This window comes from Psittacula echo, assembly GCF_963264785.1.
Source record: "Psittacula echo genome assembly, chromosome: 10".
NCBI classification, from domain to species: domain Eukaryota; kingdom Metazoa; phylum Chordata; class Aves; order Psittaciformes; family Psittacidae; genus Psittacula; species Psittacula echo.
This window is the reverse complement of record NC_137741.1, coordinates 22092641-22119531: the sequence shown is the minus strand read 5'-3', so window position 1 is coordinate 22119531 and position 26891 is coordinate 22092641. Positions and strand designations below refer to the sequence as shown.

At 44.2% G+C, this 26891-nt stretch overlaps 1 protein-coding gene across 1 annotated transcript in view; it reads left to right on the top strand.

Moving 5' to 3' along the window:
• CTDSPL2 (CTD small phosphatase like 2) overlaps positions 1-26806 on the top strand; it is a 40367-nt gene extending 13561 nt beyond the window's left edge. Inside the window, exons 3-14 of the mRNA XM_080626502.1 lie at positions 4090-4298; positions 8015-8153; positions 8864-9013; positions 9471-9686; positions 10505-10583; positions 10857-10968; positions 11833-11919; positions 16902-16964; positions 17060-17139; positions 19242-19368; positions 20176-20271; positions 20729-26806. Of these exons, the coding sequence (XP_080482628.1) occupies positions 4090-4298; positions 8015-8153; positions 8864-9013; positions 9471-9686; positions 10505-10583; positions 10857-10968; positions 11833-11919; positions 16902-16964; positions 17060-17139; positions 19242-19368; positions 20176-20271; positions 20729-20794 (1424 nt within the window). The 3' untranslated portion in view covers positions 20795-26806. The remainder of the gene's footprint in view (positions 1-4089; positions 4299-8014; positions 8154-8863; positions 9014-9470; positions 9687-10504; positions 10584-10856; positions 10969-11832; positions 11920-16901; positions 16965-17059; positions 17140-19241; positions 19369-20175; positions 20272-20728) is intronic.
• Positions 26807-26891: the final 85 nt, after the last annotated feature.

Here is a 26891-nt window from a genome sequence, read left to right as displayed (position 1 = left end):
CCTCAACACAGGCCATGACCACAACGGGAGGTTAATGTTATCTGCAGCAGCAGAAGCTCTCTTGTTGAGGGTCCCAGAAGAGCTGATGCAATAGAACTGTAGAATCAGCCAGGTTGGAAAAGACCTTTCCCCCAGCCCTGCCAAGGCCACCTCTACCCCATGGCACTGAGGCCTCGTCTCCACGGGGTGTGAACACTTGCAGGGACGGTGACTGCAGCCCTGCCCTGGGCAGCCTGTTCCAATGCCTGAGCACCCTCTGGGGAAGGAATTGTTCCTCAGCTCCATCTGAACCTGCCCTGGTGCAGCTTGAGGCCGGTTCCTCTTGTCCTACAAGTTCCATCCTTTCCCCTTCCATTTATCTCTCACCTCCCAGGAGAAGCTCAGAGTCCATCTCAGCACCATGGAGGGTGGCTGGGTGAGTGCCCAAGCTCTCTCCAGCTCTGGATATCCCTTTTGGTGGTGCTGGTGAACTTGGGAACTTCTCCAAGGTCCAGGGAGGGTTTGTAGCCTCTGATTTGCCTGGAAGAGGCCTGGGCATTGCAGTGTGAGAAAAACTGATGAGAGAGGAAAACAAATGCACCCTTTCCATCCCATGTTCCAATGTATCAGGAAGTCTTAAACCCTGTAATTAGATGTGCCTCACCTCATTTTTCTTTAGCAATTTGGGGAAAAGCAGGTAAAGCAGTAGTACTGCGTGTGGTGGGATAGTTCCCCAAGCGAAAAGCTCATGGAGGCATGCTCTTAGAGAAGTGAGTCATTCATAGGAATGTCTCTCCTGTAGGTACACCCTACCCGTGCCGTGGAATAACAGCAGTACTTACAGGGTGGTGTGCCCAACAGCTTGGGGTGTGGGGATGCAGGAAAATGGGGATTTACTGCAGCTCCTCTGCTGCTGCTTTTTAACAGCTCCTTCATTCCTTATTTTCCTGTCTCACGCGTTGTTCAGTGAGAATTCCATTTAGTTCCTCTTTGCTGTGCGTTTCTCTTTTGAAGAATGAGGGGTTTCTTTCCCCCAGCTTTCTGGGTTTACTGGAACTGTAGAAGGAATTCAAGAAAGAAGGGGGTTTGGGAGTTTAACACATATAGAACGGAAGCATCAGTTGAGTCTTCAAGTGTTCAGTGTATTTGCTGCTCATGTATTTAGTTGGCTTCAGGTTCATGATGTTGTGGTAATAGTTAAGTATCAACTTTTCTCAATGAGGAGGAATTAGAGGACTGCACAGAGGGAGGATTTTGAGCTGCAAGCTCCAGAAAGAGAATCTATTGCAAGAGAACTGAAGAGCAGAAGTCACTTGGGGTAGTTTGGTGTGACCCCCCCATGCACTGACTGTTGGGCTGTTGTCCCAGTGCAGGACCAAGCACAGCCCCGTTGGGTGGCTGTGACAGTCTGTGGTCACACAGCCCTTCAGGGGCTCACATTGACGGCATGAGCAGTGAGACCCAGACTGAGTGAGCCCAGGGAAGGAAATCACCTGCGTGTTTAGACTTGAGTGCTTTGACTGGGAGCGTGTGAAGTGTCTTAGTCTGCATTGTGCTGCTTTCGGGAAAGAAACGCGGCTGTAAGTCAAAACCCATCCATGCCAAAGGTCTCAGGCATCAGGAAAGCAAACTTCTGTCACTGAGAGGATTGCAGGGAACTGTTGCTAAGCCCATTAGAGATATTTATAACCCTAGGCTTGATACCCAGGGTGTGAAATGAGCCAAAGAACGCTGGCAGCAGTGTACAGATGAGTTGAATGGCTCCTTGCTGGATAAATACATACTCACCATTGACAGACATTACATTGGTTCATCTTGTGCCTTTCAGTTCTTTCAGTTCTAGAAAAATCGGGCAACTTGCAGTATAGCAAGTGAAGCAATAGTTTCATTCTCACACTGGAATCTCACTGGTGTCAGTCGTCTTTCAGTGTCTTACATATTCCTCTTACATTTTAAGCCTGCTGTTTCACACAGTCACGTTGCAGGGTGTTTTCCAGGTTTTCAAAATGTATAAGTAATATTTTAATGAATGTGCTTTACTTCTTTGAAAATACAAAATCCCACTGTGTTTTAGTGTCATTTACTTAACTCCTAGTTCCCCATGGGAAGCAGTTGTTCATACTCTATCAAAAACTTGGAGTAATTCAGTGTAGCTCTCTTCTCACCTTACAGAGGTTTATGAACTAGATGAATAAGAATTAAGAATCTCACTTGTGTACACGTTTATATATTCAACATCTATTTTAGGGATGAGAAATCTCTCTGACTGCTGCTGCTGTGTGTAACACACCCTTTGCAGATTGCTCCTAGCACAGGGGGTTGACTGTAGTTTCTGCAGTTGGAGTAGCTTGAGACCACAGGTGATTAATTAAAACCTCACCTGGCAGCTCTTTGTGAGGCAGCAAAGTGGAGATGCAGGTTCTGATAACGGGCAGGGTTAGTGCACGTCTTGCTATAGGAATGTTTCTCTTTATTTTCCTGGTGCAAGGAGCAGGGACAGGAAATTGGGGTGAAATCTCTGGGATTATTTTCATTATTTCTCTGCATCACTTTCCTCCATGGACAGTGGATCCTTTTAAGCAAAGTGCAAATTTTAGTGCAAACATTAATAATGAAAAGATGCTCTCATGGACTTGGGAGTTTTAATGCTTCTGTTACTAGAGGACACAAGGTCGTGAGAACCAGTTTTTATCAATGTAGACTATGGTTTTCTGTTGTCTTCTCTTGGACCTCACATACGAGTCCACTTCCACTGCAGCTTTGTCATTTAGGAATCTTGACTTTCCCTTTCTTGTCTGAAAACAGTTGTTGTATGATCTGCTGATGGAAAGTGCTGGACATGTGCCTCTGAAAACTGAAATCCCATGTTTGCTGGCAGTTAAATATTGTATGTAACTGAAGTACTTCACTCTTGACAATACCACTTGAGCACTTTTTCTGCTAAGCCTTCCAGCAGTGGTGTCAGTAGTTATTGTATTCCTCATTAGCTGTGAACAGCTTTTGAAAGCTGTTATCCCAGTGTGTCTGTGTCTGAATCATTCCAGTGCCACTGTTGCCTTTTCCTGAACAGAAGAGCTGTTGTGACATTGCTTGTATTTTAAACATTACAGACTATTTATTCTGTCTGTTCAGCAATAAGATGCCTGCTAAATGAACTTCAGAAAAGCAAATACCCATTCCCATCAGGATAAGCATATGCTTTCCTTTAGAAAAAATGCTTTTTGCCATGAGTTCAGCTGGGAAATGCCTGTTAGTGACTTACCAGTGTTTCTGTGCAGTGCAGCTCGCATGGATTTCTTACTGCTGCTTTTTTCTGCTCCTGATCCTGTCTGTGTGTAATTTTAAGCACAGGAGTAGCCCCATTCAAATCGACCTGAGCGTGAGCTTCTGTCAGCTGGAGAAGTGTCCCTTGGTCCAGAAGAGCCGTTATATTTGGCTGTACCAGCAGTCCAGTTAAAGGTTAGAGATAAATGGGACACATCCCCTGAAATGGGCCTTTACTCAGCTTTAATAAATATCACCCTTGCACAAGTTTTGCTGTGGTTGGCTCTTATCCCCAGATAGAGTTGTATTGAAGATCAGTCGTGGGTTCTGTTGCTGGGCTGCTATACCCTCACCAAGCTGAATGCAGAGTCTTATTTCATTTCTTCTTCTGTGAACACTTGACATGAATATAGATTTATGCCTCAGCTCAAATTTAATGTGCAGACTTAAAATGAAGTGTTATGAGTAGCAGAGGGCTGGAAAGGGCTGCCTAGGTCATTGGGTCTAGTCACTTGATGCTGAAGACACCAGCTACCACACAATCCTTGTCTTAAAAGCAGGTAGAATTTTTGTTCCTACTACTTGGATTGGAGGGTTATGCAAAAACCTCATTGATCTAATGGTTAGATGTATCCACAGCCAGATTATACTCATTTGTTCTTCTGCCAGTGTTGTGCTTTAACTTAAATAGCTCTTGTCTTTGATTTAAATTAAGCCATCTACGTGATGTAAAAGCTTAGTGCATCAGAACACTGTCAGTGTTATATAATGTTTTGAATTCATGATCTGGAGCTCAGTTCTTTTCTTCAATGACTAAAGTATTCCTGGTGGTTTTTCCTTTTATAGCTTTACATGCGGTACACAGGAAAATGAGGCTGAGAACGCGGAAGGCTTCTCAGCAGTCGAATCAGATCCTCACGCCACGTGCTTTGAGGGCAAAGAGGAAACACTCGGAGGTGGAGGAGAGCTTACCTGTCAGCGGAGGCAGGCCCGCCAAGAATGACACCGGCCTGCTGTCGTCCATCAAAAAGTTCATCAAAGGAAGCACACCCAAGGTACGCACCAGTGGGCTGCTGCTTTTGCTGTTTCACTGGGACATGTTCGGTTAAATTTGATTTAAAATGTTTCTATAAGAAATTGTTCTTAATGTGGTGGAAGCAAAAGATACTTGTCAAGAGTTAGAAGACAGCAAGCCCCTGTGATGATTGCAACAGGTATTAAACAACCCAAAGCAGACTTGCAAAGCCTACAGGAGTCAGTGGTAGGTGTGTTCAAGGCAGCTCAGGAAGGCTGAGGATTTACCGCCAAGGCATTGCTTTCTGAAAATGTTGACTAATAAGTTCAGTAGATTTTTAAGTTCTGTTTGACACATCCCTGAAACTTGGGAATTACCAGAATTGGCAACTGAGAAAAGCAAGTCTGTAAGCATGAAGTTGCTCAGTATTTTAGCAGTTTGATTCACAGTTGTTTAGGAGTTCCTCAGTCAATAAAGGTCAAACCTCACAAGTTCAACTATCCTGACATTGCTGTGACTACTCAGTGTATTACTACAGTGAATGCTGCCCCTCGGGGTCAAACCCAAATGCTGTCGGGGCTAAACCACTACATCTCAGCTGTCTTCATCCAGAAACCCCAACCTTACTCATTTTCACCTGTTAGAACCTGTTGCATGTATGTTTTGAGGGTGAAATTTTTACACACACACACGCACACATGTAACTTTGATGAGCTGAATGTAACCTTGCAATTGCTTCAGAAACCTTCAAGAAACTGGTTTTTTTTCTGTGAAGGGAGGCCAGTTGAAAAAGGAAGTTTAATTTGTCACAGCTGCCCAACCATTGCCATTATGTAGCTCTAAATTGTAAGGAAGAGTAGCCAAGAAGTCAGAACGGAATTAAAATGTATCCCAAAGTAACTAGATGATAACTAAAAATCGAAAGTCTGACGGATTTTCTGGGTTTTGAAGCAAGTGTTGAAACTGTAACTTTGTAACAAGCTGAAGTTGAAATAACTTCAATTAAAGTAACAGTGTCGTCTTAAATTGTAAAACTAGAGTGAAAGTTACTGTTTCATGGCATGTGTTAACTACCATAGAAACACTGAGGTACCCACAAAGGAGCACAGCAGTGAGGAGAAATGATTAAATCACTTCCATCTTGGTTTTCGTTACGGCACGACAATTAATCTCTTCTGCATTCACCATCGATAAGGTAGCTCAGCAGTGCAACAGTTTGGCTGCAAAACCACTGCAACAAATGCTAAAATCTAAGCGAAACATTTTAGGCTGGAATTTTAAGATAAGGGAAGTATGTCTGCTTTTCCTTCCCTTTGTCTCTGGGAGGCTGGTTTCACGTTCCTTCTCCCCCGCTTCTCTTCCTCTCCCAAAGCTTTGGATTACAGTTCGTTCTTTATTTCCTTGACAGGTTTTTTAATATAAAGTGTCCGCGTTTTCCTCTGTTTCCTTTCATGTCCTCTCCTATCAGGACTTGGAGTGGTTCCAGTGGCATTAGCATGGCATGATATTGATAGTGCCGGGCTATCTTCCAGAGTGCTAATGACTTAACCAAGTAGTCTGGAGGCTGCCATGGAAACGTTGTAACTCTTTGCGATAGTGCACGGGTATGACACGGAGAGCGGCTCCTTTCTGGGTGTGCACTGAGGGGATGTGGATTTACGGCAATAAATGTCTTTGGAACAAGTATATCTCGGTTGTGATCATAGTCACAGGTCATTATCTGGTGTGGTAAAGATGTGTTGTTGGAAATACTCCTCAAACAAACAGACCCTGAAAAAGCCTCAAGCTACTTAAGCTGGAGAAACCAGAGACTAACATATGGCTCTGAGTGTGGATGGTGACAGGTCTGGTCTTGAGGTCCTTTACTAACACACAGCCCACTGGCAAGTCAGCAATAGCATGGAGAGCACAACAGTGTTTGTCATTTCCAAAATGTCAGATCTGATACACCAGAAAAACCAATACATGGATGCCTATGTGGGAGTACTATGAACATTCCTAAATATTAACATTGGAGACATTGTAGGGGTTCCTCTAAACTTGCCTTATTTGGGGCTCTGGCACTAGCACTGTCAGACATGGCACTGACTTTGAACATGTCATACTTCAGACTCAGTGTAGCCCATTCCCTGATCCACATGGGGTTTCTGAATCAACTCAACAGCAAACAACATGTTTGTGTTGGTGTAACATCACCGTGTTTCTTATGGCACAGTTATTGATCATAATGGGTTATACTGAGTTGAATAGATCATAGAATTCAAATAGATTGTTATATAAATACATAAAATGAGTACATTTAATCCTATACCTGTCCAATTAAATTTTCAGTGTATAAAGCAAGTAGCATAATAACATCATCTCTGATCTCACCATTGAATTCTGTTGACGAGTACAACACAGGCACAGCAGTGGGAGCTCTCTGACCACATCATGACAGCTCCTCTCCTGAAGCATGAGAGGGACCTCCTGAGTCAGTGAGTTCTTCCTGCCTCTGCTAGTACCTGTTGCCAGTGTAATGACTGGAGTGTTTCTACACTTGTTTTCCATAAAGCAGAACAAGAGCACAACTCATTTCATGAAGGCAAATTGATAGCTTTTACAAATTAATTTCCCTCATTTTCCCCAGTGTTAACTTTTGTACAGATGTCCTAGAAGCTGAGCTGCCATCCTGTTCTTGTATCAGATCAGGGAGACACGTCAGCCCACTTCCATGTGTGTTAGTATTTCTCTCAGGCACTGTACTCTTCACATGGGCTTTAGATTAGATTTTCTACAAGATCCAGTTACTTTTTTTGGAGCATGCAAAACCTTTTTCTCTTTTCTTTTTAAAGCTGTGAAACTGCAGCTCCAGGAGGGTAATTCTGTAACTCTGAAATGGAAATGTTCGTTAACTTTGGTATGGTCTGTGTTCTCATTTATTTGGATATATAATTCGTTTTGCATTATCTCACAGCTCACATTTCAGTGTCCTCTATATGGTTCTGCTTTAGATTTCAGATTGCTATTTTATTAAGCTGTAGTAAGTGCTTTAGGAGCAAAAGGGGAAGAAACCTGTCTTAGAATCATAGAATACACTCATAGAATGGTTTGGGTCTTAAACATGTGTGTCTATATGTATACTCATGCACAGAAAATGGGCAAAAATGTTTAGTTCTGTATCGTTCATGCAAGTGCCACAGGGAAGAACAGCCGTTTACTTAAGGTAAGAAGAGTCACTGGGCCATAACCCTTGTCTACAATGTTTTTGACTGCTGAGTTTTGCAATCTGATAGGGATTGGATAGCAGCAGGTTCTGTCCATGTATACAACTGAGGAACCCACTTTGTGTAGGGAGCGTGTTAGAGACTTCCACATGGGCTGTTGTAAACTTTACTTCCTGGATGTCTCACAGGCAGAGAAATCAAGTTCCATATAATTTTAGTTGCCTTGTACCTACAGTTCCCAAGCTGCGCAGCACTTAGATATTTATAAATGGGCTATCCAAGAAATAGAACTTAAAGACAGTTTTTCTACTACAGAAGTTCCAGGTTTTCTTTCCTGATATTTTGCTATTTACCTTGAACTGTGTCAATTTAAATGAGCTTAAATGTCCAGCTGGCCAGATACATGTTGCATGTTGTGCATCTGGAAGTGGAACAATAAATGGATCTTTTGTGAAACTTTCTCTAACAGCTGACATTTTCTGGTAGTATCCACTGGAGAAAAGAGGCACTATTCAGTATGTTCCTTTTTTTCCTCCTTTTCTATTTTAAGGAAGAAAGAGAAAATCCTGCAAAAAGAAGTAGGATCGAGCGGGATATCGATAACAACTTGATCACATCCACACCTCAAACAGGAGAAAAGCCTAACAAACAGATCTCTCGAGTGCGACGGAAAAGTCAGATGAATGGAGGTGTGTGAACCCTCTAATCCTGTGTTGCTGCAATAGTTGTACAGGTGGCTCAGAGACCTGTTCCTGGGAAGTGAATAACTTCTCTTTATTCCAGGCTCAGAGCTGTGTCTTGGAGCTCAGCCCTGAGATGGCAATTCCTAGTTCTAGGATGTACCTTGCTGCGTATGCACATTTATAGAAAACCTTCACTGTTATGTGTTGTTTTGTAATGTGCAGATTTATTCTATGTCCTTTGTTATCTGTGAGAACAACTAAAAAGTATTTTACTTCATAACTGTATTTGTGTGTGTGTGTGTGTGGGAAACGTTAATTATAGGGAAGCTTAGAGGTTCCAGGCACTGGAGTTCACTGGCACTTTCTCTTGCCTCCATCTAGTGGAACCCCACTGATACTGTCAGCTGTGTGCTGGGAAGGGTGCACAGCAGCTTGAAGTGTCTTCCATTATCAAGCTCATTTAAAGGATTTAAACTTCTACTGTTTGTTAATCTGTAGCATAATTTCTATAAACAACGAGTGCTTCCTAATTTGTAGGGCTGAGATGGTGTTAAGTTTTTATCTTGAGACTGAGTGGCTGCTGCTTTGTTGTTGTTGTTGCCCAAGTTGAACTGTCAACAAGAGAGATCTTTCCTATAATGAAAACGATACTGATTAAAGGGAGGATGTGTGAAAACCAGAAGGTGGTATTGCACCTCATGAGTTTTCTTTTGCAGAAGCTGGAAGTTACGAAATGACAAACCAACATGTAAAGCAAAATGGGAAACTAGAAGATAATCCTGCCACTGGCAGCCCCCCGCGAACCACGTTACTGGGAACCATATTTTCTCCTGTTTTCAATTTTTTTTCACCAGCAAATAAAAATGGTGAGTATTATCTGAAAAGCCAATCGTGTTAAAGCTCAGAATGATTGGGGGTTTTAAGAACAAGCTGTTTTGAGTGGCAGTACACTTCATGTGCTTATTTACAGACCTGGAGTTACTACTACCTGATAAAGGGCTCCTTAAGTCTTTGAAGGGTTGATAATTAATAAAAGAAGCAATAAGTTTATATGCATTAGACTGTTTCTTTTATAGGTGTAAGTACCCAGTGGTGTATCTTTCATTTCAAAATGTATAATAATAATTGGTATTAAGTTCCTTGTCCCAGACATAAGAGGCGTTTGTCATGACCTTCATTTTGGGTCTTATTTTTGTAACATGAGTCAGATGTGGGTATCTTCAATTATTCTGAAACTGTTTGTTTGTGTGGTCAATAATATCAGCATTCTGATGGGTAACTCAGCCTGATAATGACTGTGAATGTACTGAAATCTTAATCCAGGAACATCAGGATCAGATTCTCCAGGACAAGCTGTTGAAGCTGAAGAGATAGTCAAACAGCTTGATATGGAACAGGTTGATGAGATTACCACAAGTACTGCAACATCAACCAACGGGGCAGCTTACAGTAGCCAAGCAGTGCAGGTCAGGTCCACTGTCAACAATGGTTTGGAAGAGGTGGAGGAAACAAATGACCGCGACCTGCCACCACTTACAGGTAAGAAACACATGCTTGCCTTGCACTCCCATGTGGGAGCTATGTGTGATTTGTACTCTCAGGAAAACCCCAACACCTGCATTCTCTAGAAACTAATATTTCACATTTGCTTAGGGCATGCAAGCAGTAGTAACAGTGATTTTTATGTCTGATAGACAAACCTGGTTTATGCACCGAAGACACAGTTTTGTCAAAGCTTATCTATTATTCCTAGTATGGCTCAGTAGACTTTATAACACTTCCTCAGATGAAAACAAAAGATTCCAGAATAAATACTGAAGCCTGCCACCCCGTTAGAAATGCACATCCGGGACTTGCTGATCACAGAAGAGCAATTTGCAGCATTTTGATCTCTTGTATTAGAACTTCCAGGGAAGTGAATTTAACCTCTGCATAGAGGGGCTGGTGTGGGATACATGGGTCGGGTCCAGACCTTCTGGTCTGTTGCTGTGTTTCCAGAGGGTCCCTCAGCTGTGGGAGCTGCTGGTGGAAGAGCTATGCTACCTTCTTAGGCTGGCATGTGCAGCCAGGGAGTTGCCACTACCAGAGGCTGCGTGGGGTCTCCCAGCTCGGCCAGGTCATGATGTTCTGTGGCATGAGAGGACACTGGGCTCTCGGGTGGCTTCCTTGGGAGCAGTGCAGACCATTTCTGAGGACACACAGGGACAGAGGGTGGGCTGCAGGGAGAGATTTCCACTGCTGTCTGAGGCACTGGCGTACCAAGGGCAGACTGTCACTTCTGCAGACTGCACTAATAAGACCAGCTCTTGTGGTGTTTTGTTTTATTTTTTGGTTTGGTCATTTTCGTCGAATTTTAGCACCAGTATCTCCAGACAGTGGCTACTCATCAGCCCATGCAGAAGCTACCTATGAAGAAGACTGGGAAGTCTTCGATCCGTAAGTGCTAATGTTTGTCCTGCAAAAACTAAATTGGTGGGTTTGGGTGTTGGATTAAAGCATTCTTATTTAAGTTGGAACATTTTTATATTATGGAATTGAATTCTGAAACCTCTTGACTTAAAAAAACCAGAGTGTATATTGATGTGGGGTTTTTTCAATTTAAAACACTTCTTGTGCAGCCTTAAATATTTGAAATATTAAGTTGGGTTTCAACATAATGTAATGAATAATGTAGATACATTTCTACAGCCAAATCTGTGTTCTTTCCAGGTATTATTTCATCAAACACGTTCCACCACTAACAGAAGAACAACTGAACAGGAAGCCAGCTCTTCCACTGAAAACAAGAAGCACACCAGAATTCTCCTTAGTTCTAGACTTGGTAAGTATCTTTATAAACACGTTCCAAAAGCAGGGGCTCTGTAGCATTTTTGTCATTTTGTTTGTTGCTGAAATTAGAAGTGTTTGCTTTCAACAAAAGGGCCTTGTCAATGTTACACAATTTTCAGTTAAATATAGTTTGCATTGGGAAAAGATGATAGTGGCAAGAGCAGAAAGCTTGCTGTGCGGGCTGTGTGCTAAACATCCTGCCTGAAGAAAAGCATGGCAACTCTTACTGTCTCAAACAAAGAGTTATCTGTCCCCATAAAGCTTTCCTAAATCCACTATAGGAAAACTGAGTGGAACAACTGGGAAAATTCAGCTTTGTGTCTTGCATCAAGATTGATCAAGAACAAATCTTTTAATTCTTACAACATTTTTATTCTCAGAGGTCACAAGTTGATTTTTCAAATATCCATAGAAAATATATTTGTCTTGATAATAATTTCTCTTTGTCTCCCTGTTTTAAAAGATGTTTCAGAGCCTGTTAATGATGGCGGGAACGTTAGTTTAGTTTATCGTGCCCAGCATCACTTAGCATATCCTTCAGTGCCCGTATAAACAGATACATTATTCACAATGATGGGTGCAGGTTTGACTGACAGGACAGCCTACAAAATGAAGATATCTGCTTATAACTGTGCCCCCAGCTCACAGTTGTGATTTAAAAAACCCTGCAAGAATAATGAAACGTATCATTCATTCTAAGAGTTCTTCAATCTTGACAGCACTTGCATAAAAATATTTTCCAGACTAAATAAACCTACCTTAAAATGAGCATAAAAATCCAGAAACTCACTTCTATTTTTAATATTCCTTTCACAATGTTTTCTTTCCTTTATTCCATCTTTTCTTGTTTTAATAGGATGAAACATTAGTGCACTGTAGTCTAAATGAATTAGAAGATGCTGCACTTACTTTTCCAGTTCTTTTTCAAGATGTCATTTACCAGGTAATTTCTGTGCATGGAAAAATATGGAGCTTTTATTTTGTTTAACATAGGAATTCTTGCTATGTGTATTTGTTACCATCTTGTTTCAAGAGAGGTAAGAAACTGTCTAGCATTTAACAACCGTCTGGTTATAAACGTATCGGCTTTGGCAGATTGGATTGTCCTTGGTTAGGGATGCTGCAGGTGGAGGCAGGAACACCAACAGTTTAGCCATTCCCCAGGAGCAGCTCCTCACCAACTGTTAACTTTCCTCCCTTGGCAGGGAAAAGCAGTCCATATTGGCTGAGCGTTTCTGTCTATAGAGAAAACATCTTCAGCACCTGACACTGAGTAGGTTCTGTCCAGTCGTCAGTCTTGTTGCACACTTCACCAATGCCACTTCTACCTCCTTACTCCCTGGTAGTGTACCCAGTCTGCTGGGTATTAGCGTGATTTGACTGTCCTGTGGGGACTGCTAGGGTTCAGTTTTGTTCTGCCTCAGGAGATGGTTGCTCTGTGTGTCTTACATTGACCTGCCCTAGAGGAACAAGTGGGAACTGTCTTCCAGCAACTACCAGAGATGCTGCACTGATCCAGGCTGTTGTTCTCAGGTCCTTTTGTGGGATGTACCTGGGAGCAGCCACAGCTTCCCCACCATGTAGTTCACACGATATTGGACCCCACTGTAGTATCTTTGAAGAATGAGACAGTCATCAGGCACCTTAAAAGGACACTTGTCCAGGTATTTTTCCTGATTCTAAAAGTGCTTTTCTTTGCTGTTGCATATAAACCCCTTTGGAATCTGGAATAATCTTTAAACATGGGTTTATCTTATCGCTTAGTTGGTGATGGCCATGCACAGTTTCTTCCCAGGATGACCTTGAAAGGAGCCTTAGAAGTAGTTCTTTAGAGGCTCTTGACACTGCTAACAGAATCAGGAAGACTAAAGCTTCAGTTTTTTCCTTCCTTCTCTTAGATCTCAGTATGATTCAAGTACTTTCTGTCTATAACTGAGTCTGTTAGTGACTGTGTGTTTATGCTTTTGCCTTTAGGAAATTGAAGTCAATGGAGAGAGTGACTTACAATATTTCTAAAGCTTTATTCAGTGGCATTGTACACAAGCCTGTATAGCCCTTGGCACAGTACAGCTACTGTGTGGGTCCTGGAGTTTTCTCTTAGCTCTCTCTGGAGTCCAGCCTGGATTTGCTGAGGAACAGTAGCTTCTTGCAGGCCTGAGAAAGTCAGCTGCTATCTTCAGGCACACTCTTCTGGTCACTGTTTGGTTTTGCTGCTTTTTTGTCACACTAGACACTGACAAACGTTCATCTCTTACTAGGCAACAGCTAATAAGCAAGATGAGTATCTTAAGGATACGGTTAAGTTCAGCTTTCACTAGGGTTTAATTTGCAAAATCCAAATAATCTGTGATGAAAGTTGGAAAGCAATTTGTTATTTCATACCCTTCTTAGCGGTTTTAGTCAGTGAATAGCTGTTTACCAGCTTATAAAACTTTCTCTTGCGTATTTCTTTTGCTTATCAGTCTGACCAGCACCTCTGGACCAGCCCTGTGCTGATTTCACATCTCTGCGTTTCCTTTTGGCAGTAATTTCAGCTGGCAGCAGAGAAGCAGCCACTGAGCTGTCCGAGCAAAGCAGAAGCCAGCAAGTTACTATATATAAAGGATTGCGTAATATATCCCACTGAAAAGATACAAGATGTGGAAGAGACATTGCTGAAGATGTTTTCCATTAGTATTATGTACCACTTCAATATAGGTTTTCCAGAAATATTGGACAGTTCTCTATTAATTCTTTTTAAGAATGAATAGAACAGCATTTGTTTTCTTGCTGAATATCTGCTCTTTCTCACATCAGGCCTGATTAATACTGCAAATGGGAGCCTGGGTTCATAGCATTTCCATTTCCTTACCTATCGGAAGGCATGAAGCCAGTGCTCTTGCAGCAGGAGTATGGCAAACCAGGCACTTTCCTGAAAAGATGTTCCAGAACTGGCCATCCCAGGATGCTGCAATGATAAGAACCAGACTGACTCGGGTTCTAGAAGATCTCTTATAAAATCCAGCCAAACTCCATTGGCCTGTGAGTCAAGCACAAGTTTTACGTCCAGGAGCTCGGCTCTCTTGGTGCTTGTTTCAGTGATTGCAGGTGATGGTCTGGTTTTAAAGAAAGGTTTCTAAAAATAAGGGCTTGTTTGCTCCAAGTGATTTCTCACAACTTCCCTGGAGTTATGCAGAAGATCTGAGCGTGGAGCAGTGTTCTGCCAACTGAAAAATGACCGTGTTACTGTGATTCCAGCACTGACACCTAGGGTTTAAACCTTGAGTTGAGTCACATAGCTGATTTCTATTAAAAAAGCTAGCTGTGAGATGGGCACAGTTGGGCTTGCTTAGGTCAGGCTTCTGAGGCAATGAATTTATTCCTGTTTTCTGCATTGAAGGAAAAAGTCTCTAAATTAAGGCAGTGTTTAAGTTTTGGGCTTAGTAAAAATCCAGTCTTTGCACAGCTGAAGTTTTCTTAAACACTGTTATCTGTTAAGTGCTGCCTTACATCTGACTGGAAAACAAAAACCAATGACAGTTCTTCAGCTGTAGACTTTAGACTTTGTACTCTTTGTCTTACTTTACATAAGTAAGATAAGCAGCTTATCTTCTGAAGCAATTTATCTCTTTTTCCTTGGTAAAGAGGGTTTGTTTCTGTTGCTGACTTCAAGTCCCAGGTACGAGATTGTCTCATCCATTTGTTCCGCTCTGGAGCTGCCTTCCCTGCTCCCTGCGTGTAGTCAAAAGGCAGGTCCTGTCTGTTCTTCACTGGAAGTGCATCTTTACTGATCTACCTCAGAATAATTCCCTTTGACTTTTGTGATCCTTGAAAGATGTTCTGGAAGTCCATAGGTCAGTTGTAGTTACTGAATACAGGGTTACACATGCTCCGTCTCGCTGTCACCAACAACTCAACTGCTTTACTTTGTTACTGCGGTGGAATGAAGCAAGCAATGCTTGGGAATTCTGGCTCTCCCTTCAAGTGACCCCCTCTCTGTTTCTTGGAAATAACAGAAGAGCCATGAAGCTTTGGATCTGGAAGCCAGGAAGCATTGGTGTATCTTTGGCACATCCACCAAGAAATCAGGGCTTAGGTTGGGAAGACACTCTCTACAGCTACCTGAAAGGAGGTTGTAGTGAGGTGGGGATTGGTCTCATGTTGATGTGGCCTTAGTGACATGGTTTAGTGGTGGATTTGGCAGCATTCACTCAGTGGTTGGGCCTGATGATCTTAAAGGTCTTTTCCAACCCAGTTGATTCTATAACTTCATTTTAGTTCAGTAGAGCCTCTAGAATTACGCTTCTGGCCCCTGAAGAGCCACAGCTGACTGCGCTTCAGGCACTTCTGCCTGGTAATTCCAAGGATTTTGACACCAAGTGGAACACACTTGTCTTGTTCAGGTTTTCTAATGCAGGAAAGGAATACTGTTTCCTTCCAGTTCCACCTTGAAAAAACTCAAGTCTTGTGGATTTTGAACAAGGAAGACACTGACAGTTCGGATTTTGCACATTTAGGTTTTGTTGCCATTGAAACAGTGGGATGAGTTGATCGTTTGGGGGGGAAGAAAAATAACCAAGAAAACCTGCCACAGAACTGTGAGGAGTCTTTGCATGCACGTTGTGCATTTGTGAGTGTGACTTTGAAGCAGGTGACAGCGTGTGTTGCTGTTGACAAACTTTCAGTCATTAAACCAGTGAAAATTACTATTAGGCTTCTATTTTCAAAAGTAATCTCTCACATTTACTCATGGCAGGGAGGGATGTGTTTTGTTCTGCTTTGCTTACTTAATTCTTCTTCTTGGGTCAGAGTTCTGTGCCAGGTCGGTGTAGCTGGGGGTAGTGATGTCGTTGCCTTACACTGTGCCAGTGTCACAAGCCAGAGAAGACAGAGCAGCGAGCCTGCACCAAAGGCACTGTTAAATGAAGTGTGTGTCTGTGCAAGTGGTAATGAGAAATACAGGTTCTAACAGGAAAGTGGGTTTCCTGGATTTCTCGTTTGCATTCACACGTCACTGTCTTAGAGAAAGATTGATACTGAGGTAGAGGTTGTGTTAAGATAGATGCACATTTATAACTGCCTGGCAGTAATCGCAACTAGAACATCTTACAACGATGCTGCAGTTATCCCAGGACTAAAAAACCAAACTAAAAAGCAAGGCAGGAGCAGTGTGCACCACTGAGGAGCCTGAGCAGCCGTCGCTGATCTCTGATCTAATGCAGTGATTCTAAAAACCCATGTAACTGGCTGCTGTGACCGATACAATTCCATCCAGCTGTAAAAGGAACAATAAATTACACAGAAAATGGGTTTATTTACATCAGCAGCAGTTGAAGTACTGGCAGATCACTCTGCTGCCCGCTTTGGTTGCCAGGAGAGTTTGTAGGAGAGATGCTGAAGAGGCTGTTCCTGAGGTGACATCTGTGTTTCTTCCGTAACGGGGGATAAGCTTTTTAGTTTGAAATCAAGCCCTTGAAGAAGATCTCCAAACCAAATACCATCCTCTCTACCTACTACCATTAGCAGCTGTTATCTGTGTGCAGGGAAGACATGAATATCCTTTCTGTGCTGGCACACATCAGCTGAAAGTTGCTCTGGTGCTGCCCGACGGGTGAAGCTCGTTCAGGATGTCTGCTCAAAGCAACCAGTTTCATTTTGGCTTTTTGTCCAACTTTTAGATTGTAACTGAAGTTATTTCTAATTCCACCAAATGTTCCAGTGAATTTGTTAAGCCTAATTTTATCAGCTGATGCTTTCACTTAGAGCTGCCTGGGCTGCAAGCTAATGCAGTGTTGGTTTAATTCAGTTATTACTCCATAGGAAGTCAGTATTTGCTGTTTACCTTGTTCATGATGCTCATTTTGACCTTGTCTTTACAAACTGGTGCTTAGTGCAGGTGATAGCTGAGGTGTTTTGAATCTTCATTAAAGTCTATTTCTGCTGCAGGTTTATGTCCGATTAAGGCCATTCTTCCGAGAATTCCTGGAACGTATGTCTCAGATTTATGAGGTAAAACCGATCAGATACTACCTCTGAATTTCATTGTCAAATTATGTTCACATACTTATACCCAAAATGATTACTTTTCCCACTTGAATCCACAGATCATTCTTTTTACCGCTTCTAAGAAGGTGTATGCAGACAAGTTATTGAACATACTAGACCCTAAAAAGCAACTGGTCAGGTAAACCCAGAACACTGAATGTACCTGGTGTTTGTAAGCAAACTAAGTGCTGTTTCCTATCCAGTGTGCTGAAGCGTGTGCTGATGGCGTGTGTCTCACTGAACTGAGGCTTTGTGGGTTTGTCTGGTTTGAGAGTGAGAAAAATGAAGTGATTGAGCTATTGCCTTGGGGGTAGAATGAATCCAGGCAGCTTCACACTGCCCTCTGGGGCCAAACCCCATAGCCATTCCCTGAGTCTGAACTACTCAAACTTGAGCGATTGCTTGTAAGTTGTGAATTGTATAGTTATCCTTACAGTCAGCATGGTTTTCTTGCTTACTCACAAAGTAATTTGTTTGTGGGTTTTCTATTGGAACTGGTTTAGTTTTTCATTTCCTAATAGTGAGTTTGCTTGGCAGTGATTGGCATTTTGCAAGAACAGCTCCTTAGGGCAGAAAGATGTTCTGCTGGATGAGATTCTTCCTGTTATTCCTATCTAGGAGGTGAGATGTTACATGGGGAAGCTGAACCCAAATAGGATTTCTCTCAGGGATTCACCTGTGCAGAGTAACCTCAGTAAGGGAATAAACTGGTCACAGCCAGGCCTGTGTAAATGCTGCCCTTGGTATGGCACCACAGCATTTTATTGTAATAGTTGTCAGGAAAGACTTGGTTTTAACTATACACATAATAAGCCAACCATTTGGACAGAGATGGTGGCTGCATCCATTGTTTTCACTGAGTAGTCTGGGCACATAGTAACTCATTTTCTGGATGAGTGTGAAGATAAACTGTTTTCTGGTTTTCATCCAGGAACAGTCATCTCACTGCTTGTTTTCACATGGCGTGCACACCAGAATCCTGCTTTGGCTTTGGTAGCCTGGCTTGCCACTGCGTTTTGAGCAGGCAGCTAAAACTGGGCTTCAGATACCTCCAGTCTTGGGAGTGTCTGAGCTTACCTGCATCACAGGGCCAGAGGGGATGCGTGTCAAGGGAGGTGTTTGCATGTCCTAGTGTGCATCCGTAGTGTTAAAAATCTTCCTCCAAGAGCCTAATATGTGTGATTCAGGACTGGGTTTAGAGCAGGAAAATGGTAATAAAATACACAGCCAAAGAGTCTTCTGAGAACTGCAGAAAGACTCACGTGATGCATGAATTTAGCTGTGATTCATGTGCCACCGAAAAGCTGACACGGAGGCATGATTCCCTTTGGCATCAGCCTCAAGGTAGATGTGTCAGCGCTCCACACATGTGACTCAGAATCTATATTTAAATTCATTTGCTGCCAAGGCATCAGCTTATTTTCCTCCATAGCAACATTAGGAACTCAGCCCCTCTCTGAAATTGAGCACGCTGTGTGCAGCTTCTAAAAACTTCATTTAAAAATGCAAGCAGCCTTAAAGACACTGCACGCTGAAGCGACCCCGTGAGAGCCCACATCTGTCTGGTTTACAATTTGTTTCTAAATTATAGTGATATTCTGTAATGTGTTATTCCTGGTATTTTTTAAAACTGGGTCCTTTTAGTCTCTCCATCCATTTCTTCTGTAATAAATAACAAGGGAGTAGGCTAATGGGAAAGGAAGAACTCACTGGAATGTTTTGGCCTCGAGGCTTTTTTCAGGTTCTAAGAACTGAAATAGGTTACTTGCAAACAGAGGTAACATAGGACACTTCTGGTGCGTGGTGTTCTGGCACGTGATGGTGTGGGGAGGCCTCAGGCTGTGACAGCAAAAGGAAGGGACAATAAAAGCCAATAAGTTGGCTCCTGTGCAGGATGAATCTCGGCTCTTTGGGCCTTGCAAAACCATTTGAGTATCCTGGGTCCCTGTGCTGACCCATCACAAGAGGCTAGAAGGCAGGGCCCTGCTCACAAATACTGCTTGCATCCGAGTGGAGCTTTTCTGGGTAAATACAAACAGCTGCCTGCACAATGATGTAAAATCACCTTCAATGGTCATTTTACTGGGAAAAAGCTCAAAAGAGAATGGGAAAAAGGGGACAGTTTTTTAAAAGGAGCTGGTGGATGGGAGGAGGAGAACACTGGCTAACGTTTGGCGGAGTTAACTCTTCCCCACGCCATGTAAGTTGGTCTCATTCATTAGTGTTCTGCTTTACTTGCAGGCATCGACTCTTCCGCGAGCATTGTGTTTGTGTACAAGGAAACTACATCAAGGATTTAAACATTCTTGGTAGAGACCTTTCAAAAACCATCATCATTGACAATTCACCGCAAGCCTTTGCTTACCAGGTGAGGACGGTGCTGCCGGGGCAGAGGTGAAACACTACAGCCTGATTTAACAGCTTCCTTATGGCTTGTGAACCAAACCCTAACAAAGCAGCCAGGTTTGCTTGCCTTTCTCTTATATTTAGTGAAGAGCTGATCAAGTGCAAACCGAGTGACTTCTCTGATGAACCACGTAACCCGTCACTTTGACTTCTCACTTAGCTTTTTGGCAGAAGCCAGCAGGCTGCCAAGTCTGGTGCTTGGTCTCTAGCATGGAGTTCATTTCTTAATGCTAGTGAAGGGATTAGGGTCAGATGGCTGAGGTGACCCCAGCTGTGAAAATGGCTCATGCTGAAGGTTACACAGGGTTACACACTGTGTGGGAGACATTCCCAGCAGCCTGCTACATCCCTGCTCCAGGCAGCCTGGCACGCTGGGGACGACATGCAGAGAGGGATCCCCGGCGTCTCACCTGTATCAAAGCAGCAGCAAAACAAAGAGCTCTTTGGCTCAGCCTCACTTGCACACACACAGACAGCATCCACCAGTGCTTTAGTGTAAGAGTGTCTCAGAACACCAGAGCCTTTCCGATCTGCAGAGCTTTGAGAGCTAGTTCTGTTTCAGCTTTGAGGTGGAAATCTGTGTAGTGAGGTATGCAAAGGAAGCAGGCATTATGGAAGTGAAGTTCAATGCAAACTTCAGAGGAAAAATACATATTAATAAACTTCAGCTTGGAAACATTTTTCCTCAAAGTGCCATTTCACAAGTTATATTTTTAGATAAATTAAGTATAAACCATGCATTGATGATTTTATTCTCTCTTTATGTTAGCTTTCGAATGGAATTCCTATAGAAAGCTGGTTCATGGATAAAAATGACAATGAACTCCTAAAATTGATTCCATTTCTGGAGAAACTTGTAGAGCTGGTAAGTGTTTCCTTGAGGTGGCTCTTCCCCACCCACTGCCCAAAACCTTAGTTATCTCTCTTAGGTATTTTTATGGATTTTAAGACTAGAGCAGCTTGCTCCAAGCCCCTGTGTCCAACCTGGCCTTGAACACTGCCAGGGATGGGGCAGCCACAGCTTCTCTGGGCACCCTGTGCCAGCGCCTCAGCACCCTCACAGGGAAGAGCTTCTGCCTAAGAGCTCAGCTCAGTCTCCCCTCTGGCAAGTTCAAGCCATTCCCCTTGGCCTGTCCCTACAGGCCCTTGCCCAAAGCCCCTCTCCAGGTTTCTTGTTGGCCCCTTTAGGCAGTGGGAGACTGCTTATGTTTTGTTGTATTAAAATGCCGGTGGTAGAAAGCTGACCTTGTTGAAGTAATGGGGTTTATAGATGTGTCTGTCCTGAAACCTGCACCTTTGTTTCCTCTCTCCCCTCCCTGCAGAATGAAGATGTCCGACCTCACATCAGAGACAGATTTCGCTTGCATGACTTGCTACCCCCCGATTAAAGCCTTTTGCCTCATTACTGAAGGGGGAGAAAATGCAGGACCCTTTTGGACTAAAACAAAACATTGCCATTACTGTTGAAATTTTGCATTTTTGTACCCCGTCTTGCTTTTCTTATCTTTGGTGCCCAACAATAATCAAGGGTTACAGGAAGAGACTTTCTATGGCTGAGGTTGAACACGTTCAGTACTCCACCGTACAAGCCCGTGGGTAGGCTAGAACAGAAGAGTCTTTAGAACTAGTGCAACTCCAACACGTTTTTGTATGTCCAGGACATCTGCGGTTTATAAAGAATTCTGTTTCTGCCACCAGCAGTTTGACCTGTAGAAACACAGGATTTTATGATATAACAGAGATTGAAAATGGACTCGTGTTTTCTCTCTGTTCGGTGCTCTAAGTGGGTTTGTAGCCACTTTTCTGTTACTTTTAAGATTCTCATTTCAACAGGAATGGCCAGTAAAAAGTTGTTTTATTTTTCCTGTTAAGGTTTATAACCTTTTTACGTTTTTGACCTGTATTAGATTAGAATTTCATTATGCATTCCTTTTAGTTGAGGCGCTTCATAGTTTTTCTGGAAATAGCCAAATTTTCCTAGTTTTTTATTAAACAGTTGATGGCCGTTTTCCTGCTTTGTCTGCCTGCATACTGTATATTTGTTTAAAAATACTCTCTAGTTTTAGCCCACGTAAGTTTCATTTAGAAAGAGGAGAAAAACCCACCCTGCATTTATCTTTTCTTTCTGTAATATTCTACTGTAGTTGGAATCTTTTCAGAAAATCAAGAGACTGGCTAGATAAGAAGATATAAGAGTTACTAATATTCAGAATATTTTAAAGCGTTGATGGCCCGTGCGCTGGACAGACAGTATCTCGCGGTGGCACAGACGGACAAGGAATACCTCAGACGATGCTGTGGGTGCAGGTCTGGAGAGGAGCCCTGCCGCGGTCACGTCCCGGGGCCGGGCGGCTGGGTCGCTGCTGCCTCCTGCCTCCCCCGAGGCTGCCGTGCTGGGCTGTTGCCGATGTGTCTGGTGGTGCGGGTGTCGCCCGGCGCTGCGCGGGGTGTGGAGCTGTGTGCACAGCGGGGGTACCCGGCTGTAGCTACGCACAACCCCGGGGTACCCCCGCTCCGCAGCCCCTCGCTGCCGCCGTGAGCCCTGCGCTCCCTGGGAAGGGGCCGGGGGGTTCTAGTGGTGAGTCCATCTCCTCCTCAGGAGGCTTTTCACAGAGGGTTTAGGTTGCAGACGTTGGACGCCTCCGACCGCATGAACACGCCCCAGGCTCGGACTGGTTTTGTGTAAGAGATGTCACAGAACGGCACTTTTTCTAAAGAGAAGTTTGATATTTTGTATGCTTGTTCAGAAAGTACAGTATTGGAAATTAAAGGTGGACAACTGCTAATGGAGAAGTATGTCAATTAATTTTTTATGTATATTACCTGTTTACTTGTACAATTTTATTGTACAAATTACATGCAGCTTCATTTTCAAATGAGTCCTTAAAATAAGGAAAATCTTTTTAGGAAAACATTTAATTTTTGTATTTTTGATTTTAAAAGGCATGAGTTATGTCAACTTTTTCCAGTGTATTAATGAAGATTTTAACTTTTCATCAGGTTGAGTGTTTTCTTACTATATTCTCTGTTGTGTATGTAGCTAGCACATTGTGTCACTGAACTGTTTAAAGAACTTAGCATGTAGAGCAAGCCTGTTTTGTGGAAAATCCTTCTTCATTAAAAAGCAAACCATCATGGCAGATTTTCTGCAAAAGAAGTGAAAACATTTGCAATTCAGAATACTGATTTTTTTTGTATTTAAAGAAAGGTATTTTGCTTGCAGGAAAGAAATACTATGGATTCATTTTAATGAGAATCTTTTAAATGTATTTATCTTTAGGGCATCTGGGCATCTTTACGCTGTTTGTCTTATGTCTTTATTGAAATAAACTGTACATAACATGACCTTTATATCTGCTTCTGCGCAGACGCGTGCTCCTGCAGCCCCCCCACCCTCCTGGGTTTGTGGCCATGAGACGGTTCTCAGGTGTTTCTAGGTTCTGGAAGTGGTTGGGGTTTGAATTGCTCCGTGCTTTGCCAGCTCTTTCTTCGGTTGTTCCTTACAATGTAAACCTAAACCTGGGATTTTTAACTCCTTTAACAGTGAATCCTTGCTTGCTGTGGAATTCTGCCACGTGGCTCCCAAGTCATTGCCATGACAGAACTGCTTTAAGATTCACTGCTCAGCCAGAGTGAAATGGGTTTTGTTGAGTAGCTCGTGGCTTGTCTCTGCGGGTAGAGAGACCATCATGTGTTCAAAGTGTGTCCCTGAGCACGTGGGGCCCCTCTTTGGCTGACCCCGTTCTAGAAGTGCTTTCTTTAGCTGAGGAAACCAAAGCATTCACTGCACTTTACAGCTGTGTCTGTGTGGGGAAACGTAAGCGGAGGGTTTAGTTCTGTATCACTGCAGAGCAGAAGTAACAGAGACTGCTGAGTAAACATAGAAAGTAGTCGTATTTTAATGTGCTGCAAGTCTGGTATTTATCACCCTGAGCTTCCTCTGCAGAATGAGTCCAGCTTCCCCCAAATGCAAGTTCCTGAACATGTCAAACACCTTGGTGTGAAGGCTCTTTGCATGGAGCAAAGGTCTAACCTGAAGGGGTTCTAGTTTCACCTGATTAGTCTTGAGGGGGAGGCTCAGCTCTGCCTCTGACGTGGGTCTGGATGGATTGTATATGCCAGAGGTGACACGGGTGGTGGGGGGACTCCACTCCATGCACTGCTTGAGTCTTGCATGCAGAACTGTGCAGCAATCCTGCAGCTGTATCATTGATTCCAAGTCTGTGTAATCGTAGAACACACAACACCCTGTTTCCAAAGTTTGTCTCGTTTTGTGGTCTTTTCCTTGAGCCTGGCAATCGTGTGTTCCTTTTGCATGTCCATACGTTTCCTGTTGGAGGTCTGAGCGTTCTCCGTTCTGACAGCAAAGTAACGTCTTTCGTGCTTATTTTGGCAATACAGGTTCAATGTGTTTGGGGTTTTTTAAGTTGCTCTATAGTTTGAACAGTGTCTGCCTCAGTGTTCCTAGCTTCCTTTCCACCACTGATTCATGTCACCTTCCATCTGTGTAGGACAATGTGTCATTACTTTTGGAATGTATCTGAAAGGCTGGAATGCGTCAAGACCTGATTAAAAGTCTCCCAAATGAGTGCTGTGGACCATGGGCACGCTGAGGAGGGAGATTGCCTTCAAACAAAGCCCTCGAGCAGCCCACCTGGGGTGCAGGAGGAGGATGAGGCCAGCCTAGGCCTGCTCCTGCCGCGAGAAGCCTTCCATGGCAGCGTCCTTCCATGGCAATCGTCCCCTCCCTGTGTGCAGCTCTTCCCAGTGGATGCCCAAGTGTGAGACCAGGAAGTTGTGGGCAGGACATTTAGCAGCAGAGTTGCTTGGTCAGTAAAGAGACCAGTCCAGAAACACAAACCTGTTGTGACTTTATCAGGTAAATACTCGTATTCCTTTCTTTTTCCTCCTGGCTCTGCCATCCTCACAGCACTGCGTGGCCAATCGTAGCCTTTATTCTGTGCCTGAACAAACTTGAGTCAACATCAATGTATTGAAGTAGATGATGGGATTTGGAACGTGGCAATTTCTACAGGAGCCAAGGCAAGCCCCAGCCTACCCCAGCCCTGTGCCCCTTGGGGCTGTTTCTCTTCCACGTGAGGACGGGATTAGTGCTGAGACCACCCAAGCATGAGGAATAAGGGAACTGTGCCTTCATCCCCCCCACTCGCTGCAGCGCTCCTGGGATGCTCCCCTTGGAGGACCTGGAGAGGAGACCTTTGCAAAGCTTGGATTTCCACGTGAAATGCATGTTTGTGTGGTGCAGATGGATAACTTGGAACCTAATCAAAGTCAAAGCCACAGAGCAAACATTCACATCCTGCTGCCGGTTTAAAAACTGACAGTACCTACTGCGGGAAACCAGCTCGGAGGGATGAGTCTGTGCCAGCAGGTGCCAAGGGACACAAATCACTCCTCTGTTAACGTCTTCCACTGTACGGAGAGCACTGGGTTCACAAGCAGTATTTTCTGGTGAAGGGACTTCCATGGATGTGTGTGGCAGGATCACAGATGGCACCTTTGATCCACAGTCAGGCCACTTCCATATTTCGTGCCATTAAACTCCTTATCAAAGACCAGTACCTGAAAAACTGGAGCAACCGCAGTCACACAGGCAGCGAGGTGAATGGCTTTGGTTTTAGAAGTGCCTCTTCCTGGGAGAAGGAATCCATCATGTGTCTCTTCAGACCAAGAGACTGCTTTGAGACTGGAGTTAAAAGAGACTTTGAGACCCATTCTGTGAATAGAATAAAGCTGGAATGGGAAGAATGAGAAAACCTGGGATTGCAGCAGCATTCCTGGCATTCCTGGGCTGGCTGAATGCAGGGAGGGTTTCTCTCTCTTGTTTTTCTTCCCCTCCCTGGGTCACATTTGTTACCTGCTTCCATCCAGCTGAGAACTAACCATGATGGGAGAAAGGAAGGGACAGCGAGACGGTGGCAGGGAGGCTCCAGGGCTCAGGTCAGTTACCGGTGCTGCCAATGGAACCTGAGTGAAGCTCAGGGGTGCCACAGGGCTGATAGCAAAGACTTGGTTACAGCAAACCCACACCTTGGGTTCCTCACACTGGAATCCTGAGCAGCTGATGAGAAGCAGCAGGGATGCAGCAGGGATGCGACACTTCATTGCTCGTAGTCACTTTGTAAAGACAAAGGTAACTTTCAAACCCCCTCCCCAGCATCACAGGCAGTGGCTGTGGTTGGAAGCGAGCGCAGCCGCACGGCTTGGCCGGGGCACTGTGTGACCTGGTGCTGCCTGGGTTGTCTTGACCATGTAATGTAATAACTCGTTTGCTTTCTTCTGTTTGGTACTTGTAAAAGTGCCTTTGTAGCAATGGGCTGCATCATGTGAATACAGCTGGAAGAGAACTCATGTTCTAGGAGGCTGTGCTGCTTCTGCCGTCGTTTCTAGTATAGACTCATAAAGGTCCATATGGAAGAGTTGTGCTCTGGCTCCTGGATTTATGATTTGTAGCTGATCCTCCACTGCAGACTCTTTGTTTTCTGCAAAGACTCCTCTCGTCTCTGTTTTCAGCCTTTAAAAGGGAAGGAGAAGAGGCCTCTGTGTGTGTGTGTTTTAAAAGCTAAAGATACCGGAGGCCCAACAAGAGAAAAGTAGCTGTGCTTTGTCATTGGTACAGCACGTTCTGAGACGCTTTGCTCCAAGTCTCATTTTCCATATGATCTGTGGGCGTCATCTGTAAAACAACCACAAGGCCCCATTGATCTCATCTGTATCAGTTTCTCCTCCTAAGCAGAGACATTGAGACTGAGCCATTTGCTGTCCTCCAGGGTGGTTCCCCTCACTCCATGCTGGGCTTGAGCAGGGCTTTTTGATCTTTGTGCCTTCATTTCCCCCCCTGTACAATGGGAATTATTCCTAACTCTTTGTTCCGAACATTGAATTGACTTTAGATGTGCTGTGTGAAGCCAGGGCACGTTTTCCATCGTGTTCCACATCACGGGGCAGCTCTTGGCACTTCCATAACTGCCCTCACCGCAAACTGAGCTCGTGGAGCCCTGTGCCCACGCGGTGAGGATACCGCTCGGATGCCGTTGCTGTACTGCTCTGTGGTTATCTGAGCTATAGTTCCGTATCTGTTGCTATTTGCAGTGCCTGGCAGACGGCTGAAACCAAGAGGGTGATCAAGCTGGAAGCCTCCCTTCTTCCCTGCCTCTCACACAAAACCCTTCCACCTCCTTTTCCGCCGGAGCGCTCAGGATCCCGCAGCGCTGGGAGGCCCCTGGGAACTTCCCAGCTCTTACGCGGTTGCTGTCACTTGAGGGGGGAGAAGGACCCGCACCCCGCGGCGCGGGGCCGGCACCGGGGCGGGCCGCGGTCAGACCCGGCTCTGTCCTGCTCCGTTCTCACCGGTCTCGGCCGGCGGAACGCGCTATCGGGGCTCCCCTCACGCCGCAGCTGCAGCCCCGCGATAGCGCCCGCGGGGCCGGGGCGTGGCGGCGCCGCTGCCCCTCAGCCCGCCCG